General features: G+C 43.4%; 1 protein-coding gene across 1 annotated transcript; it reads right to left on the reverse strand.

Annotated features, from left to right (window-relative positions):
- Nucleotides 1-879: 879 nt before the first annotated feature.
- On the reverse strand, nt 880-22,161 carry olfm2a (olfactomedin 2a). Its single transcript, XM_076085782.1, has 6 exons — nt 21,749-22,161; nt 12,083-12,232; nt 6,537-6,692; nt 4,671-4,890; nt 3,578-3,684; nt 880-1,844 (listed from the first exon to the last, which is right to left on the reverse strand). Exons 1-6 carry the CDS (start codon nt 21,890-21,892, stop codon nt 1,170-1,172), a joined length of 1,452 nt encoding a protein of 483 aa, XP_075941897.1. The 5' UTR covers nt 21,893-22,161; the 3' UTR covers nt 880-1,169.
- Between the last annotated feature and the right edge of the window lie 3,277 nt (nt 22,162-25,438).

Here is a 25,438-nt window from a genome sequence, read left to right on the forward strand (position 1 = left end):
AGAATGTCAAGGTGGCTTTAGAATTATTTTTCTGGAGCAAATAATAACAAATGTGCAATGAAAGGTTTGTAGATTGAGACTTTCATGTGAGCAGAGAGTCCCACTGTATGCTTGTCTTTGAACATGTCTCTGCAGAAAGCATGGTTAGAGGAGCGGTGCGACTAACAAGATTAGAACAGATTGGAGCCTGACACGCAACAGTAACTGTGAAGCCTCATTTCCCCACTCAAAAGTAAATGCTCTTAGAATTCCTCTTATATATTTTTTCGTCTCCTTCCCTGTTTGTGCTTCTCGACCCTTCGCAGCAACATCTGCTTCCTTTCAGCAGATGTTTTGCATTCATTTTCAGTTCACCTTGAAGCATAAAATGCAAACCGTGGCTATTGCAGTCAAATTTAACACTGCTTGAGTATACGGGAAGCGCGCCGTTTTATTACACAGTACTTGATGCCCTTGCTTTTTTTTCATAATGTAATGTAATGGATGAAATGTTTTCAAAGTTATGGTTTAGTGCAGCCCTGGAGATTGACTCCTCAGTATTCAGATGCTGTCACCTCATTATTTTGTGATTCGGCTGTGGTAGTAACAGCCTCTCTGTATCGGTGAGATATAGACACAATTATTCCATTTCATTATTTTGAAATTATGCCATTTAACATATTTTAGAAATGTTAAGTATTTAATATTTCATGCTAAAACTTTACTTTAAACACATTTTCTATATGAATATCTCAGGTTTCAGTGAACAACGAGGAATAAATCAAATAAGTCAAACACCTGTTTATACATTTTTGGAAGCACCCACCTTGTACACACATCCAAGTTTCTTTGTTGTTCACCCCTCCGAGATACAGTGACAATGAAATACAAACTCGTAAATGGTAAAGATTGATATTTATTTCTCATCACGAATAAAAAGAACCATGCTTACTCATCACAGAAAGAAAAATAAGAGAAGCGCTCAGTCTTTGTATCTTTACCGACATTGCTGCCGGAGTGTTTTTTTGAGAATGTGAACAATAGCACTCTATGAAGATTGAAATTCTTTAAAAAAAAAAATCCAAGCCAATGCCCTTACACTGAATCCCCCAACCCACCTCCACCCGGCTCCCTTGCCCCTGCCCGAACAATGATCACAGCATTATTTGAGTGGGTCAGCCTGAGGGCTCTCAGTCCCCAGAAGTCTTAATAACCTGGAACAGTGTGACATTGTAGAGCACCTGGTGTCCGTTGTTCCAGGTGTACAGGACCCTCTCCCTGGGGTTGTAGTCCATCATGGAGATGTGGGAGTATTGATTGTGGAAAGGGATATCTGTGTACTCATAGCTTGATGTGTTGGTGTAGTAGGCAAAGTAGATCTTGGCACCAGCCAGGTGGGAGTTGGTGACATAAAGTGTACCGCAGATCATGAAAGATTCTCCAGCACTGCGCTTGGGAAAGCCTGTGTCCCAGGTCTGCAGCACTTCCAGACTCTGGGGCTCCAGGCGGCTGATGACAATGTTCCCAGCATTAGGGATGGTGGTGTAAACGGCCCACAGGCCATTCTCATCCGCCATCAGGTCGATGTCAGAGGAGCCACCCCAGGAGTAGGGAAAGGTGTTGTTATAGCCGGCCCCGGTCAGGCTGCGCTGCACCAGCACACTTCGAGAACGGAAGTGGTACTTGATGATGATGTTGCTCTGGTACTTGTTGTAGTACAGTGAGCCATTGTAGACCACATGACCAGTGCCTGCCCAGGGGTGAGGCAGCAAGTGTTGCACAAAGTTCTGCCCCTTCATGAAGTCATTCATTGTCCGGTATTCCAGGACACGCCGTCCCTTGAAGTAACCATCCATGGACCACACCTGTAGAGAGAAGAAGAATGAATCCCATTGGGAAGAGGGAAACAACTACAGGAGATAACGAACAGATCTAGAGGTTACAGGAGAATGTTGCTATACCTGACACACCTCTCTGCAACAACACTGTGAGCAGTGTTTCATTATAGCCGATGGCGATGCCCTGAGCAAAGTAAGCCTATTGTGCATATGTGTGAATCTCTACTTGTTTGAGTGTGAGTGTAATGCCTTAATGTGCATGTGTGCAGAACTATTGATGTGTGGGAGTGAAGATGTTGCCCGCACTTTGCAGTCAACCAATGCTTGTGCTCCCTGGCCTTTCCCAGTCCACATTTACAGAAAAATCAATCCATTTAGCAGCTCTATCTTTTTCCTCAAGCACTCTCAGCGGATCTCTCCGCTGACATGGCCCCTCTCTGGCTGCATCTCCCATCTCATTCCCTCAATGCATCCGCCGAGGCACAGTTCAGCTTTTAATTGATTCAATTAAACTGCAGTTGGCTTGGATATTTATTTTATCCTTAACATATCAAGGAGAGCTTTGCTAAGATGTAGGTCATTTTTCTTCTGATGCACCACCCATCATCGTTTTTCTCCTCTTTATCTCTTGTCCTGCTCTCGCCTGCTTTCCAGGTTTATAACAGTCACTTTCCTTCCATAACAATTCCACTGGGGCGAGAGGTAGTGTATGGGAAGAGATGGGGGAGGTGAGGTACAGCAGCTGAATTATGGAGAAGGGGGGGGATTATGGAGCATTAAGCATTGCTTCTCCCCTGCCTGCAAAATGAGTCTCTAGCTGAGGCAGGCTGAAGCTCGAGCACAATACCAAGTGTTGTATTTTCTGTTTGGTTCCCCAATGACTTTTCCCCAAATATGATTATCGTGATTGGTGCGGGTGTTGATGTGATATTGTTGATGTATCTGGCTATTAATACAATCGGTGATTGATCTAAAGTACGGCGATCAAAGACGAAGATCAGGGCATTCGATCGAAGAAATTGACCTTCTCTGCTGGCAATATGTATTCAGCCTGTTATGATTCATGGTGGGGATGAAAAAGGCCATCGTCATCTGTCCTCTTAAACTTCATCAGTTTCCTTTCTCCCCTGCAGATAGTTAATAATCCACTCTTTCACTTCTCCATCACCACCACCACTCCCTCCATTCACCCATTGGCCCCACAATTTCTCTTCAGTTTCTCCCTCACTTGTGTCTTTTCCCACCTGCTTCTGAACATGAACAGTATCTGCCCAAATGAAACCACGTGTCATCTCTTATTAGCTGAAGCCATTACTACATCATCTGGGTCCAGAGCCTCTCAGCACACTCCTGGTAATTACCTCGGTGATTTAGACAAACTTTAGCCCAAACAACTCATTTATTTCTCCACTGACGATGGCGTGATCAATCAGCTGGAGTTGCAGAGACAGAGGTAGACAGGGAGAAGGAAACAGGATGCTATCCATCAGTGACTCAGCTTTGCATTCCCATTTCTCTCTCTGCCTCTCCTCCTCCAGAGCTCACGAGGAGTCCTACTCAGGCAAAACAGTCAATCAGTCACTGAAGTATCATGACAGAGTTGCTGTGAGGAATATTTTTTTTTCCATTGAGCAGCTGACAGACTTGTTTGTCAATGACTTTGGTTCTACTTTATGCTCTATGTTTGTTGAACTATGATGTAGGTAGCAGGGATTAAAGCGTTTCACCTCAGGGGTGAGCATAGCAACACGGGGACTTACTTTGTTGTCTGAGCTGGGGATCATGGTATCAGTCATCCAGGAGCCGAACCTGGACCCTGATGCACGCACTGTGATGGGATTACTGACGCCAGTCAACTTCCCGCAGCCTGGAGGTCAAAGAAGAGAAAGACGTAAGACGCCATATAAATGTATGTAAGTATTTACTGTATGGAGGACATAAATATGTACACACTGTGGCAATGCATACACACACAGACACACACACAGACAGGGACCTCCAGTTATACAGTGCATTTGAAACATGGTGTTCCACTAGGCTACTTTTAAGGCCCTGTATGGTTTTGCCAATTCAAAGGTTGCAATTTGTGCACATCTGTAAAAACACTGTATCACTTTTTCACTGTTTGCATCTAACACATATGTATCAAAGACGTAGCATTCTCCACAGCCATAATATAGAATTTCAAAAATTAGCATCATTTGGCAACTTCCACTTCATGTCAGGGGGAAATAAAATGCGGTTGGGATTGATAATTCACAAGTGATATGCAAAAATATATTGACTGATTTATTGATTGACTGTTTTTTCAGCTTAATTTATCCTAAAACATTCTTGCATGATTTCTGTTTCCATGACTAACGTAGTTTTCTTTTCTCTGCATGTTTAAACAGCAACTAAAATAAATACATAAATATAAGTATTTGTGTGTAATTAATTGTTTTAATTATTATCTCTCCGCATTAAGTCATTTGCTTTATGCAAATGCTTAATCAAAGACAATAACAAAACTCTAACTACAGTCTTTTCTTGTTAAGTCATCAGTTTATATCCGTGGGATTTTGTAAAATCATCAGTTTAAGCTAACGCATTACGTGACAACACGATCAATTATTCATTCAGGCTGGCCAATTTTTCTTAATTTATGCTGATAATTCAAAGGTGAGTGGAATTGTTGCCGATGCACAACAGCCTTTTGACAATTGATGAACTTAATTTTAATCATTTATTCTTTTCTATATCGATGTTGTCCAAACTCTGGTTGTTTAAGTGCTACAATTATATTTGAGAATTAATTTAAAATGAAACATTCAACGACAACCCACCCACACCCATTTTGCATACACGTTATACCTAGTTTCTGCATGCAGGAGTGGAGCCTGGTCTCCAGCAGCAGGACTCTCTGGCGCAGCTCCTCATAATCATAGGCCCCCATCTCTTCCTGGATGGCCATCAGCACCAAGGACAGATTCCTCACCTCCTCCCGGATACGCAGGATCATCTTGGCATCCGTCTTGTACTGTTCCAGCACCGGCAGCAAGGGGAGCAGCTGGGTCACTGTGTCTTTCAACTCCTAAGACAATAATCACAGAAAAGGACACATGGAATAGCACAAAAGGGGTGGAGAAGATTATACCCTGTGAGATTATAGGTTGGGGGATGAGGTCGACCGCAATAGTCAGCACAGGGGGATTGTGTGCAGGGTAGCTAGCCCTTCAATCTTCGGTTCTTACTGCTGGTTGATAGATCATCTCTCAATCAGAGCTCATACTGTAGCTGTACTGTAAACTACTGCATGCATTACTTATGACCTTTTATAATAAAACATTTTCACAGTTACTTGCTTTTTTTGTTTCTTGTTTCTTGTTTGAATTATGTGGGCTTCTCTGTATGAACTGTAAGTGGATTTATTTTCATTTACCGTGTGTGGATTAGAAACCCACTGAATAATGAACGTCTGTTTATTGTCTCAGCTGGTTTGGGTGATTTTCACCTACAGTAAGGAGCATGGTTGCTGCTCGGGCGTAATCTTGCTCGGTGACTCATGTGTTTAGAAGTGAAAAGAACAATGTGTCTTTAGGTAGGAGTGCAGGAAGCAGCAGGAGAGCCAGGCTGCCTGCTTGGAAAGTAGAAGGCTCAAGAGAGAAATAGGTGCATCAATAAAGTGTGGCCGCCACAGGAGGGGCTGTTTCCTCCTTGTTAAGGTTTATCGTAAATCTGGTGATGGAGCAGCTCTCAGCCCTGTAGCGCCACATCATAAATCTCATTTTCCCCTTTTCAAGCCGCGAAAATTCAGTCTCGTTAATCTCCCACGCTCTGCCATTGGCACCTTTGAGCTGCACGCATTCATCAGCCAACCTGCTCCGGTCAAATCCTGCTCTTTTTTTAAATTTAAAAATACTTTTTTTTCTTTATTTCCTTTAACTCTTTATCTGATTGCGGATGTGCGTTCAGCAAAAGTCCTGGGATATAACGCATAGCATTCTGCATATTTTAGTCATTTGCAGGCTTTACTTTGGAATTGACTGATTCATAAACATCTTCATTACCTCCAGCTTTCATAAAACACACTGGAAGCAAAACACAGCCATTCATGCTTGTCGCTGTGCTGAGGCAGGGCACCAGCAGTAAGGCACACTTAGCATATATCGAGGCATCTTTTAATCAAACTATTTTATGGTCCATCTAATATCTGTAAGGGTGTGAGAAAATGTGGAGGAAGCCAGGTCAAGACAGCAGGCTGACAGGAAGACAAAAAGGCCTGCTGATAATGGCAGCTGAGCCTCAGCTTGTAGAGAGATAAGGTGGAGATAAATGTGAATATATGTTCCTGTTATCTATGAGCATACACCAGAATGTTAAGTAGAGGAAGAGAGACTGAGTGGGGAGAAAGGGGAAAGGATGTAAAGAAGGGAATACAGAAAAGAAAAAAAAACTTCTAGGTCCAGGAGTTTAATAATTCAGGACCATGTGAATTTGCTCTGAGCATAACTCAATGACTAAAAGACAGTTTGGGAATTGAATTTGTATACCTATTTGGCAGTCTATTGAGAGTCGTATAAAATGTTATTGTCTGTGAAGAGCGAAAGAGATCGCAACGCATCTGCCAAAGTTTGTGTGCACATGGTAATCCGTGCCACATCTGAGAGTATCTGCGTTCACTTGAGAACAATACACACAACGCAGCGCCGTACAGGAGGAGACACACGGCCAATTTACCTGAAAGGCTTTTGGATTGAGGCTGCGGGGATTTTCAGAGGCCACCTTCAGCTTTCCATCCACCACTTTCATTTGGTTCTCCGTGTTCCTTACATACTGTAGGTCTCTGGACGTCCGCAGGTCCAGCACCTCCATTGACTGGCTAATGTTCTGAACCTGTCACACACACACACAGAAAGACACACCAACACGTTTCATTTTTAGTGTTAGCTGACAGTCAACAGACAAAACGATGAGTTGAGAAAGTAACAGGTAGAATAATTAATAATGAAAAAAATGCCATGATGTGGGACAACTCGATCTTCACATCTCATTCAGTGTCAAATGACTCAATGGATCAACACAATATAACTTGATGCCTTGCAGTTTATCACACTATCATAGGTTTTGATCTGTCTGGAGCCTCCCAGACCCCCAGTATTGGGTTTTCCCAACTGGATTGCAGTTAGTGAACGGTACAAAAATGTACAACAATGCAACGCAATGAAGGATCAAGGGTCATTATGGGGTATGGTTATGGTAAGCATTATTGTACCTCGGCATAGTTAAAAAAGAAGGGTGCACCTGCCCTTATAGGCCTACATCTCTGATTTAATGCCCCACCTGACAGGGAGGCTGAGCGACATAAATCAAACACACCCAGGATGGTGCTCCTAGGTGACTTCTGAGGAACTTTTTAGCTTCAGAAGAGGTCTGTTGATTTTTGACAACAGGCCTAATAATCCCTGTCTGCACGTTGTGACTGCAGAGCCTCAAACAGTCCAAACGTTATGCAAACTGTGAGGATGGCAGTGAAACAAAAGAGGCTGGGTTGACTGGTTATATTCTGCACGGGGAATGAACGAAACGAGCTAACACATTGAACTGGAGCGATTGTTGGCGAATGTGTCCACAAACATGAGGTAACGTCGGGCCTTAGTGTTCGATTTTCGCAGCGAACATTAACGTTGTTACTTTTGCGCGTGTCATGTTTGGAGTGCGCCACTTTATTTGCTCAGGGAAGTGGATCGCGAGGCAGTGACTGTCAGTTTATGGGTAACTTCATGGCGTTTCTCAACTCGCATACCAATGGAGGAAAGTAACTCTAAGTGCATTTACTCAAGCTATTGTAACGTTACTGGAGTGTTAATGTTTTCTGCTACCATAGCTCTAACGTTCATCTCAGGGGCAAATATTATACCTTTTACTCGACTACATAAACCTGACAGCTTTAGTCACTTTGCAGATTCAGAACAAATTCTGCTAATATCATATCAATAAGGCTTTATTGCTCACCAGGAAGTCATTTAAGATACCCAGCAGAACGTGAAGTAAAAGATGAAATAATAAAATAAAATTTTAATTAAAAAAGGTTAATCAAAACAATAAACGGCAACATTCATGTTTTTTTTCCCATTGTTATACAATAAAACGTATTTCTCTATGAAAACAAGATGTTGTTTTCTTGCTGTAATCTAATCTCAAAACACATGTTTAACGTCTAAAATTCTTCTGGACCCCACCACCTGACTTTTGTTTCATCTTGTCACCTGTTTCACTAGGCCTAGTGAGTCTAAAGGTTGTAGGTCTGGACAAACTGAGGAAGACTGCGACACAGGAAGACACAAGATGCCAAGAATGCCGTTCAGACATGTGAGTACAACAATAAATAGTTTGAAGTCAATGTACCGATGTGTGCAGCAACTCTCTTTTTGCATGTGCTTGTGGCTGCAGTCGCTGTGGTGTTTTGTATTGTTTACATCTCTGTGTTGTCTGCTTTGGTGATGTTTTATTCTGCTGATGATTCTATAAGCTGGGCAGACGGTTTCCTTTATGTGACATATTAATGCTTGTTGCACCCGTCATGGTGTCAGTAGACTTTCTTTGTTTAACTGTCTGCGTTTTGTCCTCCTTTCTGGTGAATTCCAGTAAGGCAAGAGGATGACTGTTGTATATTTATAATTGCTTATCAGTCGTATTTACAAGCTGCAAAGTGCTGTCTTGTGACATGGAATGTATTGTTGGTTTAGACATTAGGGCTCGGTGGTGTGATGTTGCTTTACTAGTCTATACACTGACATTCAACGCAATTTATTTTGTAACCCACATCCCCTTCCTTTGCAAAATGTCCCGCGCTAACATTTACTCAGAGTGCATTTTTACTCACCTATGTTTTACTTTTTTACTCAAGTAAATTAACAGCACTTTTACCTGAGAGTATATATTCTAGCACTCTTTCCATCCCTCCAATGCAGGTCAGCTGAATTGAAAACTCACAGGTGTGGATGTCTCAGTCAGCAAACTGCCCTCTTTATGTGAAGCACTATGAACCTTGTTGTTGAAATGTGCTATAAACTTGCCTTGCCTCAAAGGTGTTTCCATAACTTTCACCCAGTGCATGCTGGGATGTCTTGCAACTCTCCAGGGACTGATTTAGCATCACGTTAGCAATAGGCTCATGTTGCAGTGGATGACAATTGAAGGGTTGTCACAAGCTTTGAAGTGTAAATTAGAAGCTTGAGCTTTGCATCCAGTATGAAGTAAACAATGTCTTTTAAAGTATAGATGTGAGCAAAAAGACATGTTTTAGTCACGTAAAACACACTCCAAAAACCCCCCAAAACTATATACAGAAAGTGAATGTCACAGATTCATACAATGCATTCATAAATATTGCAATAAAAGTAAAAAAAACTATCAAAAGAGAAGGATTGCAGGCCAGTATAATTATGACAGTGTACACAAGTTAAGGGATACATACAAAAATAAGGTAATGACAAAAATATAAATGTCATGGAGGCGCAAACATGCTGTCAAGTAGGTGTTTATTGACTCTCATTTCTCATGTTAAATTTTTTTCCAGTACTCACGCTTTGACAGCCCACTCTGTTGCTGCATAACCAGCCTACTGTTTCATACACCTCCTCATCTCCTGCACATTGCACTGAACAGGCCAGCAATCATGTGAACATTGACAAATATGTCCAACTATACCCACATGACCAGACACCCACCCACACAGACACGAGCCACTGAAACTTCACTGAACACTGAACTTGAACAGAAGATACTTATTTAAATAACTCTGAATAAAAACAAATACTGCCCCAACTCTCGGAGGTCACAGTTTGTTTAGCACCAAATGCCTTGCTTGCCTACACTTTGACAGCCCACTCAATTACGTTGTGTCCAGCCTACTGCACAACTCATCTCCCACATGCTTCATGAACTGGCCAGGGAATATTTGGTTCGAAAATATTTTCTCCAGCAATTAAAAAACGTATTTGACAGCTACAGATGGAATAGTTGGAGGAATGTGTAACAGTAACCACCAGCCTGGAGTCTAAACAAATGCAGTGCCACCGTCCTGGGCTGTGGTGGCAGTTGGGACATCTCCATCCTCTGATCCGTGATAACTGACCCACGTACACACACATAAATGTACACAAACCAGGCATTTCACGCTTTCTTCTGGCCCTGCACTCATACTTTCCAGAATCTAATCAGTCGCAGGTGTCGGGGTGTAATGACTCACTCTGAACCAAGTCCTACAGTGTGTATTTATGCCTGACTGTGCCCTTCTATTTTATTTCATCTCAGCTCAGTCAGTCGGACAGAGAGGTGAAAGGGGCATGAGGTTGTTCTAAAGTCTGCCGCCGTGAGCGTTCTCACACCACTGTCCTTCAGGGCCAACCCTGGCCTGGATGGTATTTTGTCTATTAACTTGTGTCACTTCTTTGCAGCTCAGGTAGCGCTGACCCCAGGTGTCCTCATTAGGCTGGGCTGTGGACTGTATGTGACGGGAGCGCTTGGCTCTGATAACTGGTGTCATACAAGGAGTGTGTATTTATAATAACATCAACTGTGTAATTAAGTCTAATACAATGATAAAGATATATTTGCAAAGGTTATAATATCTCTTCGTTATTATGTCTTTTATGGTATTGTACTGATATACAGTACAATACCATAAATTGTTGAAATCTGACACCTGTCTGACACAGACTTCACAAACAAATAACATTATGTTTCAAATGTAGTATTCCTGTGTTTTCTAATAGATTGCTCTATATTTAAGGTTTTACTGATTTTCACAGAGAAATAGGCTCATCTTTTCAATACGTTTTAAAAATGTTTTCACCCAATAAGCAGCTAATTACGTCCCTCAAAATGATTAAATAAGTTACTCTACGCTATGAGCTACAGTACATGCGCAGTACCGATTGTCCTAAAAATCATACACAAACATATCCAACATTAAACCCATCACATACTGCAGCACTATATTTTAAAACCTAAAACATGCAGGAACAGTAGTCTCTATAGGCATTATATAATTCCTATAAAGACATACAGTGCATTTATACATCCACATAACTAGGTGAACACAACTCCTTTCTCTGAATAGCTTTATCGAGTTTGTCTTTTTCTCAGCCTGGATCTGCCTTCTCTGTTTAAATACGCTTCTTTTGAAAGCATGTGTGAGTGTGGATGTTGTCTGTATGAACGTGTGCTTGAAACCGCAGCAGACAGAGACTGTCAGGAAAAAAAAAAAGCAAACGGGAATGAATGCAATATGTGAATTCAGGTGTCTCATTGATCCATCAGGACCTAAGAGCCTATTCAGCATCTCAATTTACCACCATCTCTACTCGCAAGGCCACACATCAATGTCAGCCCCTCCTGTCTCCTTTCCACCTCTCTGCTCCAAAGCGTTCACTCGCTCTGTGGATCCACCCTCTCATTCGCCCATTCGCTGGTCAAAAAACAACTCTGCTGTGAATGAGCTGCCGCGGCCCATCAAGCAAGTGAATAGCCGTTGAACATTAGTTCTTTGGTTTTTATTATTTAGTTGGGGAAATAAAGTGGAGAAGAATGAAAAGATGCCAGTCAATTGCAAACCACCAATCAATACAGTGGCAGGTCTGGATCGTCAACATGCAGCTGTGGATCCCCTGTAAGCAGAAGTCCTCTTCTGCCTGATCTATGTGTGTTTATGCACTATAGCCACTAGCAGGAAATTACATTTGAATGCACTGCACTGTAGGTCAATAATACTCAATGTAAATGAAACGTAGATTTATTGTCCGGTTGCTGAAACAGTGTAGCGTGTTTTAGGGTTTTGCGGGTGGACATGTTTTTGTATGACATGACATTTAATTGCCTGTCATACATGACAGTGTTGACTTATATTTTTCACTTGGAGGAAAACCGAATGAGCTCAAGTCAGAGTAAATTACTTTTCTTAATTGTTGTAAGAATGGATTGGAAAATGGATTCATATTCATAAAAGAAACATGCTGCCAAGGCTCAAGTCCATGGGCGAGTGTAGGACATTTCTCTTTCTCTAAGCAAAAAAAAAGAATAGTTCAAACAACAATGTCTTCTGATTGGCGTCGTATTCCTCTGCATTAACTGCGGGGTAAAGGAAGTGAGGCTATTCACTTCAGCTGCTTGCATGTGACAGACGGCGCCAGCAGACACGAGCGCAGCGCAGTGTGGCAGTTTGTGCGTCTGCGTGGGGAAGAGTCGTGTCTCAAAGTGAGTGTGTTATTGACAGCTGTCACCTTCTCCATGAGCTGGCGAAGTTGCCTGCTGCGTGGGTCGCGGTTACACATGTTCTGGGCCGGTGCGACCACGGTACAGATACACTTCCCATCTGCGTCCTGTGCCGAGCTGTAGATCTGCCAGCCCTCCTCTGGGCTCGGGTACAGAGTCTGCAGAAACATAGAGAGACGTATATATTTTAGACAAAGAGGAGGAAAAAAAAAAATGTTGCTTCTGTCTGCTGTTGTTTATCTACATTGCTACCAAGTAGGCTTTTCAAAATGCATAATGGCAGACAAGATATTTCATTCTGCCAGCATGTATCAACGGCAATCTGAAAAGTGTTGCACCCTTATACAACATTTCTAAACTAATTAATGTATCAAATCCTTAAAAAGGTTGTAGAAAGTGTTTAAAGAAAAAAAAAAAAGACTAATACATTCCATATCGTGATTAGTTGTGCCCATTCTGTCACCATACGTTAGAGGCAAAGTCATCATTTCTCCACGGCATTCTTTCCCTCTCTTGCAACCCTGTCAAAAGTTACTCTTCCCCAAAGGCAATCAATGGCAATTGATCCCTCCAACTACTCAAGATCGCTTGCAGTCTAATTTTAGTATGAACTGGAGAGCAGCAGTGAGAGATGGAGAGAGAAAAAGTGAAGCCGGAGATCAACAGAGGTGGCGCTCACAGCATGGAGACGAGAGAGATGGAGGATAGAAGAGTCAGAGGGAGACACTAAGCAGAAACGGTGGCAGATTAAGATAAGAACATTGGTGGGAAATACACAAAGGGATGAAAAACACAAACGGCATGACAGAGATATGAGCTCGATAGAGGATGAAGAAAGACAAATGGGAGGAAAATGAAGGTTTCAAAGAAACGAGGAAGAGGCAGGGATCAGGCCAGGCTGTGTGAAAGCAGAGCGTCTAATAAGTTTGGACGCAGAGAGGAAATGGAGCTATTCGGGATCGATAATGCAGCCCGTACCCAGTGCAGGACGGGGCGAGGCTGAGAGGATGGATGTCTCTCTCTGGCTAATCCGATCAAAAGTGGTGCTGTGCACTTGCACGCAGTTTACGCGAAGGCCTGGCCAGGGCGATCCGTTCATTCACGCCGCATCTACACACACTCAGCATACGAAGCAAAATGTAATGAGAGAAGGAGCAGCCGTCTTAGTGATACAATTAAGGACCCATCCGCATAAGTGGAAGGAAAAAGGCTGGATATAAAATCTTGTGGCTCGAGCGCCGCTCTCCTGCTTTCCTCTGAGCAGTGCTGTGCTCTTGTCTCCTTGGGTCGGGGGGGGGATCAGATTAAAATGTCTTGGGGGACAGAGGGACTGTGTGATTGGAGTGTAAAGTAGCAACCACCCTGCAAGCCAATGTGCTTGCTGTCACATCTTGTCACTCCTGCCAATCCCTTGGCACCCCGACCCCCTCCTCTCCCTTCCCTCTCCTCTTCTCACTGCTTTTCCCTCTTCCTCCTCACACAGTGAATTTTAAATCGGACTTACTCCAAATGAATAGTGGCCAGCAGACCACAGCTACGTGAGTGACTTAAATAAGCCGTAATGTCAACCTTGACAATGATAATATACATTCGTTTCATATTTGATCTGTTTCATTATTTTCTAGGTATATTAAGTTGACTCATACATTTAAAAAAATGAATACATCTACATTTCATTAAACTAAGAAAGGAGTAATATACCATTCATATTTTCTCTTAAATGCATTATTGATATTTCAGTGTGACAGACTGACTTATGGTGGAACTTTTTAGCGCACTCTCTAAATTATTATTCTATTATTCTTAATATTGATGCATATGCGAGTCAGCGTGCAGACAGTTCCTGCAGTGACTTGCTCAATTTTTGTTTCTGTTATTCAGCACCTTTTTCCTTCCTTCTTCGGGGCAATCCAGCTTCATAAGGCTGTTAAGGTGGGGAGACGACGGAGGTCTATAGGCCAGAGTTGGAGTTAAAACAAGACAAAAGAAGCAGTCTCCACAGCAGAGGCCTTCTCCAATTTCTTCCAACCGCATCTGACTGTCTATTTCATTCTGCCATTGCCGGAGGGAGAGATTTGCCTCCTCTGTCTGCTTCTCTGCCCACATCTCACTCACTGTCAGGACTTGTGATTTATTGCAGCACATGTGTGTACGAGTGTATAAATGTGTACGTTTAAGTATTTATTTGCTGACGCACATGCAAGCAAGAACAGCCCATATGTGCATGTTACATGATTGAAATCGTACAGATTATTATTATGCATGCGTTTGGACATGCATTTAAAACTGCAGCTACACTGCTGCTCTACCCCCGAGAGGGATTGTTGGGCTGTACGCATGATTACTGCAGGACGTTAGGAGAGCATATGCAATGGCTGCTACGATACTGTGGACCTGTGCGTTGGATCTTCTCACCGACTTCTCATCACAGTTCATATCCTGCGGTGTAAACAGGCGGAGGCTCGCTTGCCTCAAACAGCAGAATCCACTTACGTTACTCTGAGGGTGTGTGCATCCTCCTGCATTTGATAAAATGACCTCATATTCATACAAGGGGGGGGGGGGGGGGGGGGGGGCTGTCTGCCTACACACCAGATATTCACTTTAGGTTAAGAAGGATTCTTGCGAATGGATGCAGAAGTGGGCATCAATATTTCATATACAGTAGCTATCAGCCTGAAAGGGAGCCACAGTTGGTGTCGCACAGAATCTCTATGATATGTGAAATAGTGGGCAGTAATAAGCAAGACGTTCAAAATTCATCAAAGTAATATTTGAGGCATGTCGGCTGCATTATCATATTACTTTCTTCATTTTCCAACATGTTTAAACTCACACTGTGCTCCTCGTGTGCTTTTTTTGCCCATGTCAGGGAGCTTTCACAGCATCACATCTTCTTCCTCTCTTCATTAATGTTTCATAAATTCTGGGCTGAAATTAAGAGTTTATTTGAAGCAGTTCCAATTTCATTACCACCCACCTATCCATTCTGCACTAACCTCCCTGTCCTCAACACAGTAGCAGTTTTGAGAGCAGGAGGGCAAAGATAATTCTGAAATGCAAATGTGCTCTGTCCCTATATGCTTTGTGCATCAGTCGTTTCAGGGACATCTATATACCAGCACTCGTACGCAAGTGATATCCCGGGGTGCAAGTCGTAAATTTGAATATGTTTTGGAACACTGTTTATTTAAAGTAATATGATTAAGTCTCCTCTCTCCAGCGAAAAGCGGCTTATTGAAATTGGTTCGTTTGACATAGTGCTCACGCCATGCAGCCTATCAGATATCTTATTAGTGTTGGAAAAACAACTTCCTAAATATCTAATGTTTTACAGAACAATATTTAGGGTGTGCACAGTGGAATATACAGAATAATATTCAGGGTATGCGGAGTGAAATGAGTGAATATTGTTTGCATACTGCAGGCAGGTCGGGCCTCAGAGTTATTCATGTTTGAGTAGTGGCGATAACATAACCTGTGCTATCAGTTGTGGCTAGCTGGGGGCACTCCAGGTCTGGGGGATAATCCTCTCCTCCCAGACACAGACGGTGGTTTCAGGAGAGAGGAGGTGTTCTCTTCACTCTCCCAGAAATTCACCCATTAGATGCGAGGGATGAAATGGAATATGTAAGCGCCCGATTTTGAAGCTGTCACAGTCATGGCTGCCATGCAAAAGCCAATTAAAGTGAAAACAATAGGAGACCGCAGAGGGCAAGAGAGATGACGAATCAATTGGGCTTGCTGCTCACTAAAGTGAAAATTGCTCTTTTAGATTTCTGGCCTGCCTCTTTTGTGCCACCCCAGGGTTTCCTCTGTTCCCATGACGTCCCGACTTACAGCCTGTGTTTGTGAAGTCCCACCATCCACAGCTGGCGTGTCCTCCAACCCCAACCGCCCATGCTCTCAATAGAAAGAAACCAATAAAAGTGGGAGTCACTGAGACACTGATAGAAAGAGTTGTGGTTTGTAAAAAGGCTGACTGGGAGGAGAGAGAGATGGCTCTAATTTCCTCTAGCTTAGTTCAAACACCAGCCAGTTACAGTGCTGAATGACAACTTCAGTGAAATCCCCGCTGAGAGCGGGGAAGAGGAGATGAGACGAGAGGGTGTGGCCATTACTAAGCTAAAAGTGGTAACCAAATGCGACTCCAACACCCCTCCTCTGCTTCCTGTACGCTGACGACAGAAGAGACCAGGCTAGTGTAGTTTAGGTGCGACTATTATGAAACTAGCTAACTAACCATCTTGTGTTGTTACCTGAGTGCTTCCTCACAGTGCAAAGTCAGAACCCCTGTGTTGTAATTTATGAAAAATAGTTCAGAGGGATTATCCAATTAGATAATCGAACTTGTGGTATGGACTTCCTCTGGCGTTTCATTAGACCGACTCTGTAGCTGGCTGCTGTAAAGCCGGAGCTAAATGAGATCATAAATCTACAGCTCCCTTACTTTATGAGCATGACGGGAAGTCTATTATAACTTTCATAAGCAGCAGGCAGCAGGGGCAAACGGGCAGAAGCAGGCGCAGGTCCTGAGTGTGCCATCACATCTGAGAGACGGACAGCGTAAGAACAGAAGGACTGAGAAAAAGTTGTACAGAGAGGAAGAAAGAAGCATTTCGAAAATGTAAGAGGCGTCGAAGAGAGATAGTCTAAGAGATAGTAAGGATACAAAATGAACAGATGTGCCAGCGATGTAATCCATCTCTTAATTCTGTTTCCATCACACAACTTGGTTTATCCAAGTTTTACAGCTTCACTTTCTTTTCCACTCTGTCCCTCAGCAGAATTGTGTTTCATGCCAGACAATAACTTCGCTGAACGCTTGTCCCCAGCAAACATCTGTCCCTGCTATACAGAGCTCAGGCCTGTTCTATCTATACTATGGCCAAACAATCAGATCCAATTTTTCAAATTTGCTGGGGTATTCCTGTAATTCACCGCACACAAATAAACATGCAAATACACCCCCCCCCCCCCCCCCCCCCCACCGTTCTTCAAATTAACAACCAGTCAATCCTCAATGCACAGGCCAGCTGCTGGCCTTTACAATAAAACTCAATGAAGACTCCCAGTGAAGTCTCTGGTCTCTCCTGCGCCCAAGGAAAACCGATTACCACAATCAGCGCAGCATGCTTGCCAGTCAATAATATGACTCATAAAGTCATCATGCCTCTTCTCCCTGCTGCCTCCCTTTCCCTCCCTGCTGCCTCGCACTTTCTCCCACTCCATCACTCACGTGACATGCCATCCCTCCCGCGTGGTCTTCCTGCTCGCTTCCCATCTGCATCTCACTCGTATCCAATCCGGATAACACTTGAATTGACAGTGGGGGTGGGCAGATGCGTCAAGCGGTTTTTTTTTGGGGGGGGGGAGGGGGGCTCAGTTGGAGAACTCTTGGAGAAGTGAGAGAAAACTACACTCGCCAATGCTCAGCACTTAACAAGCTACAACGTTTATACTCTTTGGAGCAGGCTGCTAGTGCCGTGCCAGGTGCCCTGGTGTAAAGCATTTGGCATCCCCCTCTGTTAGACGGTTAAAGGATAGCTCCATCACTATAGCTGGTGTTAAATAGAGGAGGGAGTCGAGAGAGTGGCAGGGTAGCTGGTGTGAGAAAACATTGCATAAACTGTTAGAATACAGTCAGTGGTTCAATGGAGGAAAATATGGAATTATGTGTATTGTGAAATCGTCAAATAGCATCAAATAGCAATGATTCAAGTTCAGCTGGATTGGAATTACACTCGTAACGGCAAATGAACCGTTTGTAAAGCCTGATTATAAGACCAATTATAGAGTCTGGGATCAATACGGCTGTTTTGTACACAGGCTGCCACACAATTCACACAGCTCATGTATCAAAACAATTTGAATGATATTACAAGATTGCCTTTCAATGACGTTTCACGCAGACTTACAGGTAGAAGAGGACACCTGTCGGGGTCTGGACGCAAAATCAAGTTTGGTTGGCTGATGTAAGCATAAAAGCAAAGTGCTCAAATAAAATTCTGCAGCAGTGTTTAATCTTCAATCCATAGCCAAGAATCAATCTTTACAATCTGCTTTATTGGATTGCACAGTGGCTGTGATAAAGTTTACAGTCCCACATAGCTGACAGACAAAGGCTGCGTGACCCCAATCAGATGCTGAGCCCGGGCTCTTTGTGCTCTGCCATTTGTTGTTCTGCGCTCCCCTTTGATGGTGAGAATATTCTCTTCACTCTTCTGCCTCCCAGCTTTCTTATTTTAGATATCAGAGGGAGAGGCACCACACAAATACTGTGCTGTCTTTCAGTGCAGTATTATGGGTATACTACCACAGTATGTAAAGTTGTAATGATTTATGTATGCATATCTCGCACGCACACATGTGAACACGTAAAAACAAAATGTGTTTTATTTAACAATAAACTATAATGTGCGAGTAATCCCTTATTTTACGCACTGTGTCCATCACATTTGACAGTGAGCAGGTACTTCTGAAGTGGTTTATGTCTTATTATTGATATAAAGCAGACATTATGTTAATAGACGCTTTATTTTGTTTATCTTGTAGAGCACACCATGGTTCAATTCTTGGACTGATCTTGTTTTTATTATATAACTTACCGCTGGGAAACTTGTTTGCAAGTATTATGACCATACTGCACTAAATGATGCTTTGCATTCCAGGTGGGTGGCTCAGAATTCACTGCAGCTAAAATGCAGATAAAACAAGTCATTATGTTTAGTGATTGAAGCTAGGGGTGGGCAATGTATTTTAGAAACCTTTTGTTGAAATTCTCTTTACATCCAGACAGAAATCAACTGCCTACCTACCTCCACACGCTCTGCCCGTTACCGGAGTCTTCCACAAGCCTATAGCTCGACAGCTTTGAGTAATTACAATAGTTTACATTACATTTTGTTTACATTGTTTACAATCATTATGATAATTGTGTGGTTGTGGTGTTGGAGGGAGGCCTGGAGGGACGGGGCTGTCAGTGTTGCTGACTTGGGGACTTTCCTGCTACATTTGGCAACTTTTGGAGCTTTTGCTGCTACTTTCATTGGAAAACCATTGGCAACACTGGGCTGTGTTTTTCAGTTGGTTAATGTTTCAAATTTAGCGTACTCTTAGTTTTACCAATGTATCCCAAGCTCTAACATGTCGCAAAACAAATTTGGCAGTGCCATGGTGACTGTGTCCAAGATTTGCGGTGTTACCTTTGATTTGAGCTTTAAAATTAATGTTGAAAATACCATTCTAGATTTCTTCTTGCACTTAAGGAATATCAAATATAGCTAACTGCAGAATAAATGCCAATTTTATGAATGGATGAATAATGTGTTGTTGTTATTATAATATGTGCGCACAGCCTGGCAGGTCGACAAATTTTCTTCGCATGATCATCCAGTGCAGCCCCACTAGTTCCATGCAAGTGTTAAGAGTGGTCTCTTCCGCTCATTAAGGAACATGGTTTTCTACTATCCAGATGTGCGCAAGCATCCAGGCAGTGTTGTGCTCGGTGCCATCGCAGACGGGCACATACAAACTCAGGCAGCTGTGTTCATGGGTCAGCTGGTTAAAAGACGGGCGCAGCAAGCAAGTGAAGCAGACTTTGCAAATGGCTCTGAGCTGGGAGAATATGGGACACAGCATGCATGGATGCCATGGGATGGGGGGGGGGGGGGGGGAGCAGCCACGCAATGCAATGGCCACTGGCACGCTAGCACCACATTGTCACTGTGATTATCTTTGATTAGAGCTCTAAACATTGTGTGAGTCATGACTGCTTCTTAGATCATCACAGGCAAACGTCTCATTAATATTGATGGGACGTTGAGGCTGGGTTTTACATTAAAGTTTTATTCGCTGCCATTGTGGAGATTATTCCTGTCTCAGAGCTGAGACATTTCCCATCACAACAGGCTGTTATACTGTAATAACCCCTGGTGCAATCACACTGGCTCATCAGTTTTGATGAAATGAACTTCAATGGTAGCCCTTTTTCCTCGATAGGTTTGCGAATGAAAGTTGCCCGAAAGAAATATATCCACTCATAACTATGTATAACGTTTTATTGTAGCCAGTCTTTTGAAATGCAAATGATGAGGCTTCCAGTCATGAGTCTTGATTAGAATGGGTTTACTGAAAAGAAACGGTTTTTATTCCCCTTGACCCTGAGCAGGATAAGCAGCTATAGAAAATAAATGGCTGGCTTATCCCGGCCATATCCCCCGGGGGAAAGGTGGGTGTACAATAGGATTATCATGTTTAGTGCTGTGAATGATTCAAACAAAGCCTTGCACTCTGACATTGTTGCAGAGGTTAGATTATGATTTTACTTTGATGTTGTGTTCAAAGAAATGACCTGCTGCAATATGAACATGTTGTAGGAAAGATTAAAAGAAATGAATGAAAAAGCTTTTAGCTGGGTGCTTGACATTTTTTACATCTCTGCTAAGATGCCTTTTTCTCAAAAAGAAGACATTCAAACCCAAAACCTCACTGCAACACAAAGGAGACATAAAGCGAGGGATTGATGCTTCAACGAACCGTTAAAAAAACTCTTCTTCAAACAGATGGACCTTCACCCCTGAGACAAGAATGCCTAAACATAGTCAGGGCATATATCAAAACACATATACAGGCCAGAAAGCACGCATTAACACACGCACACGCACGCACACACACACACACACACACACACACACACACACACACACACACACATACACACATCCAGATGGTCGTAGATCTCGTGAGACGTTCAATTTCATCCAATCATTTCAACAGACCAAGGCATTTGCTTAATGGGTAAGGTGCCATAAAAACACACTCAGGATAGAGTCAAAGGCAATCATTAACCGCTGATGAACCAGAAAATATCTCATTTATTTGGCTGCTTGATACTTCTCATCCTCTATCTTACCTCCAATTAGCACACTGAGATAGACAGACACACAACGCTGGTGTGTGCGTGTCCGCATTAAACGGAAGACAAACTACTGTGTAAACAAAATTTAAATTTTTTTTTTTTTTTTAAAGTTACAAAACATTGTCTTCTCCAAACCTTTATGATCTCCCTTCATGCCAGGGTATTATTTGAGATTGAGAGGATTTTGAGACGAACGGAGCGAAATAAGACTCGAAACTGTAACGTTGTCTCAACCTCCCCGTCTTCCCCGTCACCTCTGGATCTGAGCACCATCCTTCTCACCCTGGAGGTGAATGACAGATGGGATCAGCCTGAACATCACTCAGAACCGCTCTCTACCTCCCGTCACCCTGGCAAAAACATATGATTTACCACGGCCGCTCACGCTGCGTCCTCCGCCTCTCACAATCGCACAATTCAGCAGCATTATTCTTAAATGTGACTCGCACACCAACATGTTCATCACCCACGTTTGGTTGAAACGCATGCACGTCTACCTCCTTCATCTTTCTCTCATTGATACATCACAGCCCTTGAGACAGATTCTTACGCTCCCTCTCCCATCTGCACACCCCTGTCTGAAACCACTCAGCTGTTAGTTAAACACATCAACTTACATGCTAGTATCTTTCCGATTCTTAACTATCTCCCCTCGTCATCTGCTGTGTCACGCTCTTTCATCTCTTTCTTTCGAACATTCACAGCGGGACAGATGCAGTGCACACACAAAAAAAGCGAAGGAAGTCATACGCACGCTGACAATCCTCTCCGAGGTGCCCCCTCTGGAGATTGTTGTCCCGTTGAGTCCCACCAGTGAGGGCAGCGTCTGAGACATCCAGTTGGTCACCATGGCCATGGTGCTGAGCACCGCCCCGATCTTTAGCATGGGAACGCTCATGTTTGCTCCCCTTTGGGGCCGCCGGTGCAAACGGCCCTACAGCCGTGTCGTCCCTGCCCTGCCCTGGACCTCAGCTCCAGTCAAACCCCTCTCTGCTCCAGGCAGCCCAGGCAGGGATCCGGCCAGTCAGCTTCAGCCTCAGCACGAGCAGCTGCAGAGCGCCCCAGAGCTGGTAAAATACAGTTACCACACTCACAGACTGCTGGCTCGGTCAAAGGGACAGCCAGAGACCGGTTAGAGGAGAGCAGCTCACATCCAGCAGCATCACGCTGGAATCTTCCCTCTCAGAGTGACTGCCTCAGCCTCAGCCTCACCCCCTCCCTCACCCTCACTTCCTCACTCTACCCTTATCTCTCTCTCGCTCTCTTCCCCTCTCTTCCTCAAGATGCAGAGCTGCGCATTGGCTGCCTCTCTGTCTCAACCCCTCCCAATCAGCCTCGGCTCTGTTCTTGCCAGACCTGTTTTGCATGCATGTATCCATTCTTTTCTCTTTCTCTGACGTTTGGCTGTTCTTTTATGACGTGTGTGTGTGTGTGTGTGTGTGTGTGTGTGTGTGTACATGTACTTATTTCTGAGGCTGATTTCAGAGAGCTGATCTGCTGCTCTATGTTATGTGGCATGTGTGCTCCGAAGGCATTCCAGGCAAAGTAGGCTGTCCTCATCACATTGTCTGTACTGGATGGAGGATGATGGATGGATGGATGGATTTAAAGCTGGCCAGGGATTCGTGAGGGGAGACATGGCCGTCAAGGTATTAATGTGGGAGAGATCCAGGTGCTGCTGCCCACGGCTGCTTCTGACAGCTCATCCGTCATTCTGCTTCATGGCATATCCTAAATCCGACTGTAGCTTGCACTTTTACAATATCTTACCAACTCCACTATGTCCGAGGCGTAACCACATCACCATCTTCACTTACACGTCTTCTTGACACTTACTGCTGCTTACGCTCTGAGACGGATGATTGAATTGACGTATATGACAAAACATATTGAAGCTATTAAAAGCTATTACTATCTTGTTGTTTTTAAAGTGGTACATTTTTTACCATTGTCGTGTTGCTATAATCCAAATGGCTTTAGCTTTCAGCACAATCACAGCAGGTAAGCCAGTGTCAGATATCATACCAATCGCTTTGCTGCCTATTTTGGTGTCATTTCACCTCAGGGGCTATGCCTCAGGCTTTGAGTTTATTTCAGGATGGATTTAAGAAGTGTTCTGAAGTTTAGATTAGAGTTTTAAAGTCATATTTGGCCACTCACCTCTACCGCAATGGCCCAGATGAAATGAGGGGAACGGGAACTAGACGGGGTCTCGAATTTCTCTTTAAAACTTGAAGCGTCTCCTCGCAACGATTTCCAGCAGCATACTGGACAGCTGGCAGTGTCATTTTATGCCCTAAACAACCGTGAATAATGATGGCAGAATGTCCTGCTCAGACAAAACGGCCAGGTCATCTCCTTTCCTTTCCTTGCCTGCTGCCCTGGTCTGCTGACTTATTCAGTTTGTCAGCCACGGATGGGCTCCTTTCCCCACACAGTCACGTTGGGTGAGTGATACGGGCTCCTCTGTGCGGGGTGCACTGTGAAGTGATATGAGAAGGGACAGCTTTCTGAGCCCCATCCAAAAAAATGTCAGCCGTCCTCAGCTCACCTGCTGCTCCCTCGTCAGTCTCGCCTGTGTCTGCTCCTCTAGTTCTGCAGCAAGACTGACCCCTTGTGGTTACCGGTGGAATCGCACCCAATATGCTGCCTTACACACAGCCAGAGAGCGAGCCAGTGACAGTCATTGTTGTGCCATATAAATAACTGGTGACAGGTAGTTGTCATTTTATGGGAATGTGTCATGGTGATGTGAGGGGGCATGTGGCAGCGCTGTTTTGAATCGCACTGTTCCATGTCTAACAGAGAGAAAAAGGTTAAAGTAGTACACACACACACACACACACACACTGCTGCTTCTTAGAAGGGTAATGCCACGGTCCAGGGGTATGTTGGAATATTTGACATATTCACTTGGCTCCAGGAAATAGCCTGGAGCCAAGTGAATATGTCAAATATATCATCTGATTACATTTCACAGGGGATTCGTTATCGATCGAAGTAGTTGTCTGCAGCTAAACGAGTATCTAATCGATCATTATAAAGATCATACAAGTATCTTCAGTTTTTAACTGAAATTGTATTAAATATTTTTTTCCCTTGCAAGTTTCATGTAGCTGAGGAAACCTTTGTTTTGTCATGTACCAATGTACATTTGCTTTGCTGCACCACCGTGTAAAGAGAATGCAGTAATCGTCACATTCACAGGGTGGCAGCAAAGGTTCAAACATAAATATGGACGTCCTTTACCCTTCTATCTTTAGTTAACTAAGCTCCCTTTCTTCGCCTCCTCAAAGAAAACCTGGTACTCGAGTGAGAGGGCTGACTGAAAATGAAAAACCACTCCGAGAGATCACTTACCCCATGTACTGCTGTGTGGTCACTGTGCAAGACGTAAGCTCGATAATTCACTGCCAGTAGAAATCCATGGCTACAGCACATTGATATCTTAATTTGTCTTCCAGTGGTCCCAATTTGTACAGTTTGACTGTTGAATATGTTCTTAATGATGCCGTATGCAATAGACACTAAACACACAAATTACTCCAAACTAGTGAGGATCATATTTGACATAATGCTTTCCCTATAGCCCCTAACCGACAACTACATTCCTTACCCCAACCCTTATTAAGGACTATTTGATAACACAGGACAAGCCAGAATGTCCTAATTAAAAAAAAATGTCATCATTTAAAACTTGAATTGGTCCTCCTCACAGAGTTATTATTGCCGATGGAAGAGGCCATGTGTGTAACTCGTTTTCATTGTGAGTTGGTAACATCGATGTGGACAACTCTGTTCTCTTTCTAGTTTGATGGCAATGCTTTTCGTTGCATATAGAGAACTGACACGTCTTTATTCGTCGGTGACAATAAGAAAAATGTGCATGCGGCACCTGCTGAGTGTATAATAACTGAAGCCACAGAGGCTGCCGTCAGACACCCCCACATCATATCTTCTCTCAGAGGTTGTCACCGTGGAGCTCTTTTCTTCTATTTCAAGGCGTCTTTTCATCCGGGAGCATTGTTAATAACTTATGTATTTGCTTTACTTGTGTAGAGCGGAGTGCACCTGAACTCTTTCAAACTTAAAATTCCTCTCATAAAGTGCAGGTCAGATGCCATCTTTTGTAAAGGGATGGACCCAGTAAAGGATGGGAATAATGAGTGTCATGAGGACAATCTGCCATACCTCAAAGAATTCCAGGCTCTGCCAATCAGCTGTCTAATCACAGAGTCTGTTGGCAGAACACGCTTTCATTAAACATTAGCAAGAGAGGAAGTCAACCATTTAACCTGTATTAATTTAATCCCTTTTCATTAATTTTCACAGACATTCCTCATCATTTTCACTCTAATAATTGTCCAGCCTCATTTTCGCTGCTACTCTGCTCTGTCATTATCTCCAATTCTCTGTCGCTCTCTTTTGTTCTCCTTCTCTGTGA

The sequence above is a fragment of the Anarhichas minor genome, unplaced genomic scaffold (assembly GCF_050575085.1).
Source record: "Anarhichas minor isolate MPS153535 unplaced genomic scaffold, ASM5057508v1 ptg000007l, whole genome shotgun sequence".
In the NCBI taxonomy this organism is placed as follows: domain Eukaryota; kingdom Metazoa; phylum Chordata; class Actinopteri; order Perciformes; family Anarhichadidae; genus Anarhichas; species Anarhichas minor.